This window comes from Chanodichthys erythropterus, chromosome 2, assembly GCF_024489055.1.
Source record: "Chanodichthys erythropterus isolate Z2021 chromosome 2, ASM2448905v1, whole genome shotgun sequence".
Taxonomy (NCBI): Eukaryota; Metazoa; Chordata; class Actinopteri; order Cypriniformes; family Xenocyprididae; genus Chanodichthys; species Chanodichthys erythropterus.
Window position 1 is genome coordinate 35,277,387 of NC_090222.1, and position 17,336 is coordinate 35,294,722.

A 17,336-nucleotide genomic window follows, 5' to 3' on the forward strand; every position below is an offset into this window, starting at 1 on the left:
ATATTATACAAACAAAATTTTATGTTAGATGTGATACATAGATAGATAGATAGATAGATAGATAGATAGATAGATAGATAGATAGATAGATAGATAGATAGATAGATAATTATTATTATACATTAATTGACAGTAATAATTCCTGAATGTAAGGTTTCCTTCTACCCAAGATAAATTTACATTAATGTATTTGTTGTAGTTTACTTAACTGAAACTCCATAACTGAAAATGCACCATAATTTTCATGTTCATAAAAACTGCAATATGCCAAAAAAAGGGGCAATTTCTTGCTTGCAAATTGCTATTGTCATTACAACCACATGCAATCCTCTCTCAAAATACAGAATTTTAACGAATAAATACATACAAATTAGGAATAATTCTTTTCTTGTTCTGAAGTAAAAAGAAACATTATTTACCTCATATTTATGAATAGCAATTCATGCGTTATTTTCCATTTTTTTTCTTTGGAAGGCAGCATCTTATTTAAAACAATCTGGACTCTGGAATATTTAGAGATTTTAAAGCAGCTGTTGGAAACGCATGGCTCAGCCTGTATTCATTAGCGGTTGAGGCTTCTGTCCTGTTGGAGATATTGATCCAAGTGGCTTCCATCTCCGATAAAGAGCTAAACCTTAAACCTGTCTGTTACTAGACCAAAATTCCAGCATGACACAGACAGTTATTTTGCTGGACTACTTACTAAAACTTTTTTAAATAAAGGGAAATGAAACCACAACCATCTTCAGGAAAGGGCATTGGTCAATATCAATATTTAATAAATAAATGAGTGATCTTATGAATCTCAACATAATAGTACTGCTAAGGCGGTCAATCAATCCCCTGATACCTCACTCTGGCTGCATCTGCCAATCACAGCCTGAGCTAATAGCATTACCTATCCGTCAGAGTGGACCATCGACCGGCTTCCTGGTTTTAAGTGGCCTGATCTGATAAAAAGCATTAAAACATTTGTACTGTGACACACACCAGCTCACCCTCAGCCTCCGCACTAGATTTATCCATCTGATGCATCTGATTGTGCCTATAAAACCTCTGAATATGCACCACGCATTATGTAATCACGTTGGAAATGTCACGCGTGACGTAGGCGGAATTACCAAGCAAGTGTTTGCAAAGCGAACGTCAAAGACTAAGTCAAACGCACTTTACAAAAAAAAGGTAAAACAACAATGTCAGATGTTTTTGAAGTTGGAGGAGAAAATGAGACGGCAATACTACCGCCTACGCCATGCGTGACCTTTCCAACGTGATTACGTAATGCGTGCCGCATCACAGAGCAGTGCAAGATGAGCATTTGTGGTTAAAAAGTATATAATTTTTTATTTTTTTTAGAAAATGACTGATTGTTTCGCTATATAAGACTCTTATTCCTCGTCTGGGATCATGTAGAGCTCTTTGAAGCTGCACTGAAACTGACATTTGGACCTTCAACCCGTTGGTAACTGCTGAAGTCCATTATGGAGAAAAATCCTGCATGTTTTCCTCAAAAACCTTCATTTCTTTTCAACTGAAGAAAGAAAGACATAAACATCTTGAACATGGGGGTGAGTAAATTATTTGAAATTTGAATTATGAAGTGAACTAATTCTTTAAGGACTTTAAAAAAGCAGATTATGTTCACAAAGCAAATATTAATATTATAATTATTAATAATTAAAGTGACATTTTAAATGATCTGAGGCTAAGTTTATGCTTAGGGACTCATGGAAACCTCATTTCAATAAAGGGAAGGTGATTTAAAGAAAATAAAGTGTCAGTTTGAGTCTTCTGGAGCAGGAGGTAAATGACACTCTGATTATGCTCATGGGTTTATTTCTGTCCGCTCGTTCGCCAAACCATTAGCGTATTACAGTTCTAATCGGTATATTGATCTTGTTTTGGCTCCATCTGCACTCGCTCTCATTTCACACAATGTGTTTGAGCCTCAGTGTAATGCTGTTCTCTCTCTTCTGACCTTTCTGAAGGTCAACAGCATTTGTTTGTGCACATATGCAAATATCGCCAATAAAGAATAACAACATGTTTCAGCAGTGATATTGTGATATCATTTCTCAATTTCTCCTGCAAAGTATGGAAAATTGGAAAATTAATGAGTGGACTGTACTTGTTATTATTTTATTTTATTAATTTAAATTTAATTAAATTTTTTATTTTACTTTATTTTTTGTCTCTCACACACACACACACAAAGAATAAAAAAATATTTTTTGTATGTATAATTTATTTTCATGTCACACAAAATAAAACATTAAAACAATACAATGTTTGTATCAATGTTTCTACCTTATTTTTTGACCAATCAGTGTAATATTATTTGAATACTATTATATTTTTTATTAATATTTTAAATTATTTTTATATTTTAGCATTTTTATTATGTGAGTATGTGATTTTTTTTAAATATTACTTTTAAGGTTGAATGAATTTTTATTTCCGTTTTAGTTTTTATTTATTTCCATTTAGTAATTCTTACAAAACAAATAAGCAAAAATTAGCTTAAAGTTTTCCATCTAATATTTTATTCCAGCTTTATTTCAATAAAAAAAAAAAAAGGTTTTAATAGTTTCAATAAGTCCAACAGCACAAAAAGCAGATTTGTTTTACGAACTGGAAAGCACTGGTGTTCTCTGTTAATCAGAGTCTTGTGGTGTAGGGTTTGGGGATTGAGGTTTCAACCGTCGTTTTTAAGAGCATCAAAAGACACGCTTAGGTGAAATGGACTGTGATCCATATACAGCCTCCAACAAGCCACTGAACATTTTCCAGCTTCCTGCCGTCTATCGATCTCTTGAGTCTGAATGATGGACTTAATGTGCAGAGGGGCAGGTTGCCTGTAAACCCTGTCTTAGTACTTAGATTAGACTGATCTGGACTGGAAACAACTGCACCACAGCACAAAAAAAAAAAAAAAACAGCAAACGTATAAGAGTGGACTCTTTAAATGTATTTGTTTATGTTTTGTAAAAGCACTGAACACTAAAAGTGCTATATAAAGTAAATACACCAATCAGAAATAACATGATCACCTTCCTAATATTGTGTTGGTCCCCTTTTATGGCCAAAACAGCCCTGACCCGTCGAGGCATGGACTCCTCTAGACCCCTGAAGGTGTGCTGTGGTATCTGAAAACAAGATGTTAGCAGCAGATCCTTTAAGTCCTGTAAGTTGCGAGGTGGAGCCTCCATGGATCGAACTTGTTTGTTCAGCACATCCCGCAGATGCTCGATTGGATTGAGATCTGGGGAATTTGGTGGTCAAGGCAACACCTCAAACTCGTTGTTGTGCTCCTCAAACCATTCCTGAACCATTTTTGCTTTGTAGCAGGACATTATTATCCTGCTGAAAGAGGCCACAGCCACCAGGGAATACCGTTTCCATGAAAGGGTGTACATGGTCTGCAACAATGCTTAGGTAGGTGATATGTGTCAAAGTAACATCCACCTGGATGGCAGGACCCAATGTTTCCCAGCAGAACATTACCCAAAGAATCACACTGCCTCCGCCGGCTTGCCTTCTTATAGTGCATCCTGGTGCCATGTGTTCCTGACCATCCTCGTGATGAAAAAGAAAACGTGATTCATCAGACCAGGCCACCTTCTTCCATTGCTCCGTGGTCCAGTTCTGATGCTCACGTGTCCACTGTTGGCACTTTCGGCGTTGGACAGGGGTCAGCATGGGCACCCTGACTGGTCTGCACACTGTAAAAAATGACCGTGATTTTAACAGTAAAAGACTGTAAAAATGCTGCGGTGAAAAACTGTTGATTGGTTTACAGAAAGTTTCCGTACTATATACGGTGAATAACTGTAATAGATCTAACGGTACATTTAATGTAATTTTACGGTAAAATACCGTTAAATTCACAGTTTTTGGACGTGAAAAATAACAATTCATTGTAAAATTTACAGTGAAAAACCGTAAATTGACATTCCCACAATTCCCTGCGTGACACTTCACATTTGATATATTTTCATTGAAATAACTCTGTTTCTTCTTAGTTTTTCTCATTTTTTTCTAATCAGTTATGTACATTAGGGTTTTATGTTACATCTAATGTTGTTAAATTAATGTTTATTGCATTTTTAAAATTTCATGCATGTTACCATGATGGTGTTTAGTGTGTGTGTGAATGACACTGTGTGCACCTTCTATGTATTAGTATTGTCTTCCTCAGCTTGTGGAAAAGCTGCATGTGATGAACTTTGATTCATCATGTGACTCTCATCACCACTGTGTTTGGTGACTGTCAGTGTATTATAAAGGTACAAAACAGATATTAGTACTTCATTAGGTTGGTAAATTAACATTATATCAGTTAATGAAATACGTTATTTTACTGTAAATTTAACAGATTTAAAATGTAAAATTCACATGTAACTCCGTAAGTATGTTTACGGTTAGATGTCATTTTTACAGTATTGTTCTGGTAACCACAGCTGCCGGTATTTTTCCGTAGAAACAACGGGATTTTTTTTACAGTGCAGCTATGCAGCTCCATACACAACAAACTGTGATGCACTGTGTATTCTGACACCTTTCTATCAGAACCAGCATTAACTTCTTGAGCAGTTTGAGCTACAGTAGCTCGTCTGTTGGATCGGACCACACGGACCAGCCTTCGCTCCCCACATGCATCAGTGAGTCTTACCCGCCCATGACCCTGTCACCGGTTCACCACCATTCTTTCTTTGGAACACTTTTGATAGATACTGACCACTGCAGACCAGGAACAGAAAGCAACCTCAGGTTTTGGAACCAAAAGTTGATGTTATCTGCTTACTCTTCTTCTCCCAAAATCTACTAGACACTACTACAAAATAAGAAACGATCTGCCATGCTAATTATGAAACAAGGTGACACTTTAGAATACTGATCCTTCATTAATGAATAACTACACAGGAACAAATGAATAATGCATTATTAACACTCTAGTAACTACTATTAACTAACAATAAACTCTGATTAATGAATTAGTAAGTAATAGTGCTCAGTTGTATGTGGTAGTTCACTATTAACTAATCAGTAACTACAGTTTTTTCACTCCTCCCAGAGAACTACTAAGAACTACTATATACAGGTTCATCATTAACATGAATGATGCATAATGTATAATTAATTCTAATATAACTGAATACTTAAGAAAGAATTACTAATTATTTGGATCAGTATTCTAAAGTGAGAAACATGATAACTCTCTAGTAACCATAGTCATTGTAAACTTTTGATGTTTTTGTATTTTTTTGTACAGTAATTCCTTATGATATATTTGGTAACACTTAAGTAATTACTAGTGGGTTACTATGATCTTCACTTTAGAATACTGATCCAAAAAAGAAGTAGTTACTTAACCTTAGTTACGTAACCTCAAAAGTTTAGAGTGACTTCAGTAGTTACTAGAGAGTTATCATGCTTTTCACTTTAGAATACTGATCCAAATAATTAGTAATTCCTTATTAGGTATTTGGTAATACTTCAGTCATTACTAGTGGTTTACCAAAGCCTTTACTCTAGAATTAATTATACATTATTCATTATTCACATTAATTACGAACCTGTATATAGTAGTTCTTAGTAGTTCTCTGGGAGGTATGAAAAAAACAGTAGTTACTGATTAGTTAATAGTGAACTACCACCTTTAACTGAGCACTATTACTTACTAATTCATTCATCAGAGTTACTTGTTAGTTAATAGTAGTTACTAGAGTGTTAATAATGCATTATTCATTTGTTCCTGTGTAGTTATTCATTAATGAAGGATCAGTATACTAAAGTGTTACCTGAAACAAATTACATGAACACAAAAGAAGCTCATCTGTGTTTTTGGTACAAACCAGTCCTCAATATGTAGCTTAATCACATATATTCCAAAACATGCTGATCATTGTAACTGTAACAGCACAGCATTAATTATGCACTAAAGTGACATCTTGTGGCTATAAACATACATAAACCATAGTCATACACCAGGACCATACTAAAATGCTCTAACACAAGTTTCTAATCGAATGACTTTAGATAGATAGATAGATAGATAGATAGATAGATAGATAGATAGATAGATAGATAGATAGATAGATAGATAGATAGATAGATAGATAGATAGATAGATAGATAGATAGATAGATAGATAGATAGATAGATAGATAGATAGATAGATAGATAGATAGATAGATAGATAGATGTAAGTAAAATCTCTTACTTCATTAATCCTTGTGTCTTCGCTGTCATCTGACTGTCGGTCCTGTCTCCAATTTGGAATGTGCATTTACATTTAACGTCCTCAATTTTAGGAGCAATCTCATTCAGTGTGAAGTGAATCACTCTCTAGCAATGACAGCAGAGAATCAAGAGTCCTGCGTGACAAACTCATCTTATACACAGTTTTGCCCCTCGAAATAAAAGGTAAAAGAATATGTCTGTCAGTATGACAAAAGAGTTTGTGCAGCCAACCACTTCCTCATGTGTGAGTTTTAGTGCACAAGATGGAAAACAGGAACTAGTTGAAGGAACTGGATACATGAAGTTTCATGCAGTTTGCATCACTCCACTTTTAGACGATAGATAGATAGACAGACAGACAGACAGACAGACAAACAGATAGATAGACAGACAGACAGACAGACAGACAGATAGATAGATAGATAGATAGATAGATAGATAGACAGACAGACAGATAGATAGATAGATAGATAGATAGATAGATAGATAGATAGATAGATAGATAGATAGATAGATAGATAGATAGATAGATAGATAGATAGATAGATAGATAGATAGATAGATAGATAGATAGATTTAATTTTATTTCATTAGACTAATTGATTGCAGCTAGAAAATTTGAAGGTCAATGAAAGAGCAAAACTGTTTCACATAACATCAGAGGAGCTTGTGTAATTATGATCATATTTAATTTAGGACTCTGTAAGATAATGGTATAGTCCATCTGTGCACCCCTTCACACTGAGCTCATTTGAAACTGCCCATCCTGCAGTGACTGCTGGGAAGACATACAGACGAGGGAGGTAGCAAACTGAAGAGGTAAGAATAGCAATATTCATCCCAGGCAGCTAGATAGTGTTATTAAAATACATGAAAATGTTTAGATTACTTTTTAGGTATTGTGTGTTAAAGTTTGAAAATGGCAGAGAGAGAATACAATCCTCAGCATGAACAAGGAAACATGGAGCAGCAGCTAGAGGGAGCTATAACAGGACAAACAGCTGCTGAATGAAGTGATCTACTCCAGATGGGATCAAGCTCCTTTAAAATACTCACTTTGCTCATCTTGATTCCAGAGCTGCAAACAAACACAAGAAAAGAATTGACCCAAAACAATGGAGAGATATTCAATAAAATATTGGTTTCAGTCCTAATTCTCACTTTAAATGGTTTAGACATTAGATATTTGTACAGGAAAACAAGACAAAAATACTGAGTAAGAAAATGAGCAATAAAGTGATGTAAGGTCTGTTTGATATTCAAGTTTAATATTTAGATAATTGGTTATTTTTAACCATGTACAATATTTTAACTATCTCTGTGTTCTGTTAATATATAGCATGGTTATATGGTTATAATTCATGTATATCATTCAAAATTTGAATTGTGTTTTTTAATTATTCAGATCAGAACTGAACATTAAGATTTAATAAAACAACTCATGATCTATGCCATATCACTATTTTAAATGAGTGTTTACTATTGTGCTTTATCTCAACTCTATCAGGTTCTTGAAAATACATTTATATTATGATATCATAAGTAAACTGCCTTCATCCCAAAAGACACTTCAAAGTAATTGGGTTATATAAAAGGGGCATTTTAAATAAAATAATAAAAATAATCGTTATGCACTCACCCTTGTGTCATTCCTGATTCCAAATCTGCATGATGGTTTCTGCAGTTGTTATTTTTCTGTGGAACACAAAAGAAGAATTTTAGAATTCTTCAGCTATTTTCCATACACAGTCACAGTGACCACATCCATTCTCCAAAAGGACAAAAAACCTATATAAAACTAGTCCATAGGCTATGTTTTATATGCTGCACAGACAGGCTGTGCATTAGTGGCGGGAAATTTTCTGTAAGTTAGATACACCAGTAGGTGGCGACAAATTACTGTTTTTATGAGTGAGTCAATGAATCATTCATTCAACAGATTCATTTAAATAAAGCTTTTTAATTAATGAAAGAAGCTACTAGGTGTGTTCAACTTGAAGCGGCGCTGCACAGACCGATCGGTGTATGACATCAAAATACTAGAGAGCAAATGGCTCTGCTTGCTTTCGAATCGCTCTCGGTGTACTTTGATATCATACACAGATCGGATTAAGCAGCACCGCTTCAAGTCAACCACACTACGTCTGAAAGCTTAAAAATGCAGCCTTCGTAGGTGCGTTCCATGGTAGGAAGGCATCAAGGCATGTCCAAATCCAATGTTAGCTTCACTTCCTGTCTGAGAAACCTTCTTCGATATCCCACAGTCCTGTGCTTTCCATTCTGACAGTTGAGCTAAAAATAAAGATGGTGTATGAAATTTGTGGTTGGTGGTTAGTTTGTGTGTAAATATACATGTCTGGCCAACGTTTTCCACTTCTGATGTCTTCTAGTAAGAAATTACTATACTAATTAAATATTTGCTTAGTTCTTACCAAAGCTCACCCTATTTTGCTGTAGATCCAACGCTATCTCACGACCAATTCGTACTTATTTTACGAGGTGGCTATTTCGTACGAATTCATACGACTTCACTCGTACAAATTCGTACGATTTGTCTAAACCCCTGTGACGGTTAGGTTTAGGGGTGGGGTTTGGGGTAGTTCATTCGTATGCATTCATGTGAATTTGTAAACTCGTAAAATACGTACGATTTAGCAAAAAACGTGTGAATTCGTACGAGTGAGGTTGTATGAATTTGTACGAATCTGCCACCTTGTAAAATACATACGAATTGCTGTGAGATCGGGTTGTGTAGATCATTAAACTGTTATGCTGCCTCAGAAGTCTGTCTAAAATCAGTTTTGTGAAGTACCTTCATGTGCAAATGCTGCCTACAAAGTCTTTGCTTGATAGGGCAGCGAGGCAACAAGTCAGCTGACTAAGCTCTTCTTTCTTTTTGAGTGATTCACTGAATCAGTCTGCCAAGCAATTCAAAACACAAGCTGATTCATTCTGGAATGAAACTAGTGAACGTCTTGAATCATTAGTCATTGAATCATTAATTTAACCAATTTGTTCAAAAACGCTTATTCATTCAAGAATGAAACAAGCGACTCTCTTTATGAGTGAGTCATTAAGTCATTCATTTAACCGATTCCTTCAAAAACGCTGATACATTTGGGAAGGAAACATGCTGCAGTATGCTGCACGGAAATGCCAGTAGCCTCGGGGATACATGAGATTGGGAATAGGAAATCGGGAATGATGAAGAAGTCATACAAGAAGTGTGTATGAGGAACATAAAATGTTAATTATTGTTCATATGGACAACTTTAAACAAGTTTTGAAGAAACGTCACATTGTTTCTTTCTATACTCTTGAGCTTGTTGTATAGAAAGGAGCTCTTTAAAGAGTCTTATAACTAAATAACAGCATTTTAACAGCATATTGTGTGTCTTTGTGTCATCAGTTTCTTCTTCAGGTAAACATCACTGGCTCTTCCTCCAGACATGGCTGAAAATGAGATCTTAGAAGACCCAGAGAAGCTGAAAAGGGGTCTTGTGAAGGTTCTAGAGTGTGTGGCCACCATCTCGTCAGCAGCAGCGGTGGTCAATCCCATCTTCGGCGTGGCGGGCTCTCTCATCCGGGTGGTGCTGCACCATGTGGACGATGAAGACATTCAAAAACTCAAACGTGAGTTTGGCAGCGTGAATCGAGCCCTGGATGAAATCTCACAGCAAAATCAGAATGTATTGCTTCAGATCAGAAAGGAGACAGTGGATGGCCTGTACTGTCGTTTAGAAGAAAACATTCGCAATCAGTTCTGTAAATTCATGGACACCGTGGAGGCATCGGCAGCACACGAACAGCGCAGGAAGGAATTTGAAATGAGCTTTGTGATCAATCAGTGTGACCAGAACCTGCACACACTGTACGGTGCTGTGATGGGCGAATCAAAGATCTTCAGCCTGCCTATTCTAGAGGTGTACATGAAACATTCACAGGGTGACCAGCGCGTCATGGAGAACCTCTGCACGCGACTCACATACCTGTTCTGCATCGGCCTCATTGCTCTCATGAGTTATGCTGCCATCGTCGGAGATGATGAGGAAGCTTTGAGCATCGAGTGGGAAGAGAAAATGAAAGATGTGGCAAAAAAAATGTCAGAAGTGCTGAACGCTTATGAGTGATTTTATCCCATGTGACTTATTACTAGGGCTGGGACAATTCTCTCTCGAATCGATTTTGAGCTTAGTTTTCAACAGCAGATGAAACTGCGTGCTGTAGAAACAGCTATACTCTGCTTCACACCACTTGAACCTTCTATAAAATAATCATTCATAAAGTTTGAAAAGGTTGAAGCGAATTACAAGGGTGTTTGCAGTGGGCTGTTTACATTAATCTCGCTTCATAAAAGCATTCTGAGGTGCAAGTACATAGCCGAATGCACAAGCGCTCTTCTTCGTGAGCATTTGAGCATGTGGTTAAAAAATAGCATGTGGTTAAAATCTATCTATCTATCTATCTATCTATCTATCTATCTATCTATCTATCTATCTATCTATCTATCTATCTATCTATCTATCTATCTATCTATCTATCTATCTATCTATCTATCTATCGTTCTATCTATCTATCTATCATTCTATCTATCTATCGTTCTATCTATCTATCTATCTATCTATCTATCTATCTATCTATCTATCTATCTATCTATCTATCGTTCTATCTATCGTTCTATCTATCTATCTATCATTCTATCTATCTATCTATCTATCTATCTATCTATCTATCTATCTATCTATCTATCTATCTATCTATCTATCTATCTATCTATCTATCTATCTATCTATCTATCTATCACCTAGAACACCATAGTGATCTATCAGCCACCCAGCAACACCCCAGCATCCACACAGAACACCTTAGCAACTCCCTATCAACCACTCAAAACAACGTAGCATCTGCTTAGCAATTGCCTTGCAACCGCTCTGAACCCGTTAACACATTCCTAATGTGTACCTGCAAATATTTGCACTTGTGAAAAGTTGTTGTTGTTGAAACAAGCCAAAGTCAAAACAAATTTTCTTCAATGAAATTTGTAATCCTAGTGAATGTAAAGGCTTAAACTCTGTTTTCTGTAAATCTATATCTCTCTAGAATGATATTCTATTGTTATATACTTATAGCATTGTCTCCAGTACTATGAATAAAGATATGAGAAATAAACACACTCTTTCTTTCATTTTAGGACACACAGATTCAGTCAGCCGCAGTGAGCAATAGTGAAGGGCACTGCGAGTGTGCTTTAAATCTCAGTGTTTTGTCCAATATACAGTAGTTATATCTGACAGTTTACAGGGAAAATAAAATTAGGAAGGTGGTTTAAATTATTTAGGTCAAAATACTTTATTACATAATCATAATGAAATGCAATTATATAAATCTCTCCTTATATGAAAATATATTTTTGTCTTTGAAAAAAGTTAATATATATATTAACATAACATAATGCATAACTTATCCTGACATGCACTAGATGTCACAGATTGCATATATTATTTTGCTAATCTAATTATTCTTCACTTTACAATCATTAAACATGATTTTAGCAGCTTCATGCTAAAGAACAAGTCAGTGAATTATAGCTAGATCAATAAAAATCAAAGAACACATGATGAAATTAACACTATATCAACATTGTGACTTTCTGTCAGACAACTCTTCAGCCAAATCCTGATTCATAAGAGAAGCAGACATGGGCATAGGTTTGGTCTCAGCTTTGGTGGGGATGGGGTAAATACGCTTGGGCAATATATAATAATAATAATAGCCTAATAATAATAATAATAATAATAATGTCTCAGCAAAGACTGACAATTTTTCCCCTTTTTGTAATTTAGCACTAGCCTATTTTCTATGATCTTCTGCTTTCATTTTTGGGCTTCAGTTGGATGCTTTATTTTCATCTTTAGTCAATAGGTTGCTTCTTATGTCCCCTTTCTTCTTCTTGGGTGGCATCTACAAAGTACAAAAAGGGGCAAAAAAAACCCGGAATATTAAAATGTTTTTACTCTGGCCTTTGTATGTGGCAGAGAGACAGCCCTCGTCAACATGCGCGCGCACGCACACACACCAACCGCTCGCTTCTAGTGCAAGCACAAAAGTAGTCCCGGCCCGCGCGTGTAGCCTGGCGTTTCTTGTACCGTCGTCGTCCTGGGCTGCTTGAAAGCAATGGAGCTATGATCAACTTAGGCTTACGATGCTTTTGGGAAACGCTACCCTGGCCGTTAGAATCGATCCAAAAACCAGTGCAAAGATCCAAATAGCAGTTCAAAGGAGCTTGCTAAATATTGGTGGGGACAAATTTGTCATCTCAAAATACTGATAGGGACTAGTACCTAGCGTCCCCCCCTAAACCTACGCCCATGGAAGCAGATAATTCAGATCCATAATAAAGTGTGCTCTGCCTCAAAAATGATACGTTATCTCAATGTCATCATTAATGACATTTATGTCTCACATTTGCAGAGAAAAGGTCTAACGATTATGAAAGATCCCACATATCCGGCTGGACACCTCTTAACCCCTTACCTTCAGGAAGACAACTCAGAGCATTTTGAACAGCACCAACGCTATCTCACGACCAATTCGTACATATTCTACGAGGTGGCTATTTCGTATAAATTCATACGACCTCACTCATGCGAATTCGTACGATTTGTCTAAACCCCAGTGACGGTTAGGTTTAGGGGCGGGGTTTGGGGTAGGTCATTCGTATGAATTCATACGAATTTGTCAACTCGTAAAATACATACGATTTAGCAAAAAACGTATGAATTAGTACGAGTGAGGTCGTATAATTCATACGATTTAGCCACCTCGTAAAATACGTACGAATTGCCGTGAGATCGGGTTGACAGCACTTATTGTATGATTGTTCATGCTCTTAATTCCTCTGGTATTTATGCATCTGTATTTCATTCCTTGTAATTGATGGAATATATATATATGTATGTGTGTTTTTTTCTCTTTATTATTGATGAGCTTTCCAGAAAAAAAAAAAAAAAAAGGAAAAAAAAATAAAAAAACAGACAAGGTTGAGCTTGAATCCTCAAGCTGGATATACATGACGAATAGAAATCATTCTAGGACAATGAGCCAAGGAGTGGAAATGCAGTATAAGAATAATGCATTACATTCACTATCATTGTCCATCTTAAGTACCAGAGACAAGGGTGAGTTGTCAAAAAATCTTTCTCTCTCTCTAAAGATATGAATCATAATATAAAGTAAAAAAAAAAAAGTGGTTATATATGTTGTTTTTTAAACACTAAGTTCAAAACTGTCTAAAATTAAGACTTTTTATTATTATTTTTTTTTTTTTGTAATTTCTGTTCTCAAAACTAAAATTTCAATGTCATCATATTCTGTTTTATAATAGCTATTGGATAAACAAGCAGCCAAACATAAAAGCCACAATGAAATACATTCAGAAAAAGAGTCAAGGTAGACTTTAAATGGCTCTTCTCAAGGTCACATTTCATAAACATAATGTTGGGGCAAGTTATCACACCGCTCATTCTCTCTTGATTATACTCGCTCACAATTTCTTTTATGTTGCTGCATTATACATTGTCATTTTATATAGTGGAAATGTCAAAGAATTTCTCTAAAAACATTATTTTCAAAAACAACTACTTACCATAAATTATATTCCCAAAGGAAAAAGTGTGACATCTAGCCTCAGTCTAATTATATGTTAGAATATTAACTCAAATACATAATTAAAGTAAATACTAAAAACATTTTTATGAAAAAAATGTTTGCTTCGAAAAGAGCATGTATAGAGTCCATTATCACACTGAGGCACAATCAATTACACACTCGAGTTTCGTGATATGTAAGGTAGTAACACTATAGAATAGAATAACAATATAAATGGTATACAATATATGCTATAAAACAGTCTGTGAAATACCTTCTTTTGGATATTGAGGTACCATAATCCCAAATCTGCGTACGTTCAGGTCAATCCAGTAGCGCGTGAGATGTTGCGCACGACGCGCAAATAATCTGCAATTAAACAGTCTCGAGTAAAAATTGATGTCTGAACCGGTCATCACAGATCCATCTGTAAACAACCTATAAAAATAAACTGCTGTCAAATATGAGCCATTGATCCGACAGTTACCAACAGCTTTCCAAAACCACCCCAAACCCATCAGTGCGCGCACAACTCTCTCTGTCTGTCTCTCTCTAACCCTCACACACGCACACGCACGCACATCTTTTCCACTGTGAGCATTTGATCACGACATTTTGCTTTGAAATCGAACCTGAAACTGTGGGAATAATTTGGAAACTTGGAGGTCTTTCCAGCAGCTCTTCATCCTGAGAGGCGTGAGAAACCTGTTTTAAAAATGTTTTTGCTATAGGGATGATGATGTTATCTCAAGGATGCGCATAATTAGGGCATGAGGTAGACTGCATTAGAGCTATAGAGAGATTAGCAAGGTGTGTCTGGAACTCTGGATTCACAAATGTAACCTAAATGATTCATTATGTATTTTATTGAACAACATTATTTTAAAATCATCTATCATTTTTGAACAGTTATTTATCTCTCTGGTGCATGGTTGATCTTTAAAAGCCACATTAGGGGTGATGTTAGAGTCAAACCATGAACCTTTTCTCATAATTCTATGACTGTCCTCTGTATATGTCATTGTGTTTTTAATTTATGATAACATCAGTTTAAAATAGCAGACAAAAGCGGTGATGCACACTTAAAATACTATACCTTCTATTGTGGTTGACAGATGTGTAATGCACCATTTAAGAAAATAAATAAATAAATAAAATAATACAGTAAAGGGGCATTCTGCATTTTTATGATGCCTCAGTCTGATCATTTAACTTGTAGAAGAAAGCTGAACAAAACGCTAATTTATTTTGGCACTTAACAATGCACTTTTTTCTGTGCAGAACAATATGGCTATCCACTTCAATTAAACACATGACCTTTTTCACATATGTGAACATAAACCAATATAAATCAATTTGTATTTTTAATGTACCTAATTCAGTGCATTATGAAATCAAAAAGAACACATGTTACTTGTATAATGCAGATCAGTTATGTTGTAGTAAGGTATGTTGAATAAGGAATGACGCTTAGAACTATCACTGTTGCATTTTCATAAAATATATTTAAGTTACCAGCCAGCCAAAACTTTATTGGCCTCCAGAATATTTTTTTGTTTGAATAGCTGAACATACAATATATATATATATATATATATATATATATATATATATATATATATATATATATATAAAAAGAACAGAGCCTCTGCTCTGCTATATATTTGTTTCTATCACATATTTTAATATATTCTAGCTCCATGCATTCTTTTATATCAACAATTGATTTTGGGCAAATTTCATTAAAGGTAGGGTAGGCAATTTTTTTATATCATCTGTGGAAGTCTCAGGACCAAAAAATGTTTGCTCAATCTTTGCATTTGGTCCGAATGTAATGATACAAGGATGTCCTACCTGCCTGTCAACACATGTATTTCCATACTTCTGCACACCTGCTCATGCAAACATCACACATTATCAGTGCGTTCCTTAAGGCTAAGCAAAGTTGTAGACAGACGTCAGTCACCAAGTGCCACAAACAAGCAGCAGCCGCCTTTTAAAGTTCCTCCTGAACCAAAACAATGAGCATATGCTGCGTTCACGCCATGTTGTAACCGAAAATATGAGATAGCAACCCGTGACGTTCTACTCAAACTGTTCACGTCCTCAGACAACACTATCAACGCCAAAATGAATCTGCAGCAGTCAGGTGGTACAAGTCAGAGTTCTGTAAGTTGTTTACGTTCATTATTATTGTAATGTTATGTGCTTTGAGATGAGGTAATTTACCGCAGTTACACTTTGCAGACTCTGCTCTGGCTTTAAACGTTCATGTGTTTTAGAGGAGGCATGGCTTTGGAGATGCTCTGAAGGGAGAGTGGGATCTGCTTTTAAAGCTAGCCTGCTATTGCTAGCTTCTCCAAAATTGCCTACCCTACCTTTCACGAGTTCGTTTCCTCATAAAATCTTTAAGCTAATAAGGTTAAGCGTATTTGGCTTGCTGTCCGCTGTGGAGGGGCTCGAGGAAGCAGCTTCAACTCGAGCTTGGATATACCCCCCAGGGACTACTATTGCATGAAAAAGGAGTACGATAGATGAGATGCTAAATTTATGTGGTGGAGTTGGGGAGGTGGAGGGATATCGAAACAACTGATGCCAGAGCAGGGTGAGTAGCTGCTTATATGCTCTGGATGTAATTGAAAGATTAGGGTTCCTTCCTCTTGAGATTATGTTTGAGTTTCACTAATTGAAAGATTAGATGGGTTCACTCCTCCCGAAATTACGTTGTGAACTTCACTTAAAGCAACATTTTGAACAGAAAGCTGAAAAAAATCACCAGGATCGGATTCAGAAAGATGATTAAGACATAGGTTGAGTAGATTGCATCCATAAACAACTCCAAAGCTTCACAGTCCTATACCTCTTCCTGGGTCAACATTTCATTCTGTAACATTAGGCTATATACTGTTTGATGTCTGAGGATTGTGTTAGCTTACATGAGCGTAAGCACTGCTTCTATCGCTTGTTTCTGCTTGTTCTCCACCTGTGTTTTGACTCAGAGATTCTGTACTATTTCAGAAGATGCGTAATAGCGCCTCCTACAGTATAACTCTGAAAAGATGGATTGCCGGACAATTCCATTGGTGGAGAAATAGTTAATTATACAAATCCCTTATGAAAATTAACCATGGGCTTACTACAAATTTAACCAAAAAAACATGGTTATTGCAGTTAAACCACGGAAAACCACAAATTAACTATGGTTTTACTACACTAAACATAGTTTAACCATGGTATTTGTAGTAAAACTGTGGTTATATAAATGTAATCAATCCACAAAAAAAAAAAAAAAAAAAAAACATGGTTACTACACTTTTACTATAATAAAACTATGGTTAATTTTTGTAAGGGATAGCAGTTGTGCAAATTGCTTATAAACTGTACAAATGTATATTAATATTACTGTGGTGTTTCTTTGTGTGTGTTGTGGTTTTGCTTTTATAGAA

The 17,336-nt window shown here is 35.8% G+C and overlaps 1 protein-coding gene across 1 annotated transcript; it reads left to right on the plus strand.

The window, feature by feature from the left end:
- Positions 1-6,984: 6,984 nt before the first annotated feature.
- On the plus strand, positions 6,985-11,399 carry LOC137037086 (protein rapunzel). The gene is made up of 2 exons (XM_067410866.1): positions 6,985-7,062; positions 9,653-11,399. The coding sequence occupies exon 2, from the start codon at positions 9,693-9,695 to the stop codon at positions 10,371-10,373; it is 681 nt and encodes a 226-aa protein (XP_067266967.1). The 5' UTR covers positions 6,985-7,062; positions 9,653-9,692; the 3' UTR covers positions 10,374-11,399.
- The last annotated feature ends 5,937 nt before the right edge of the window (positions 11,400-17,336 follow it).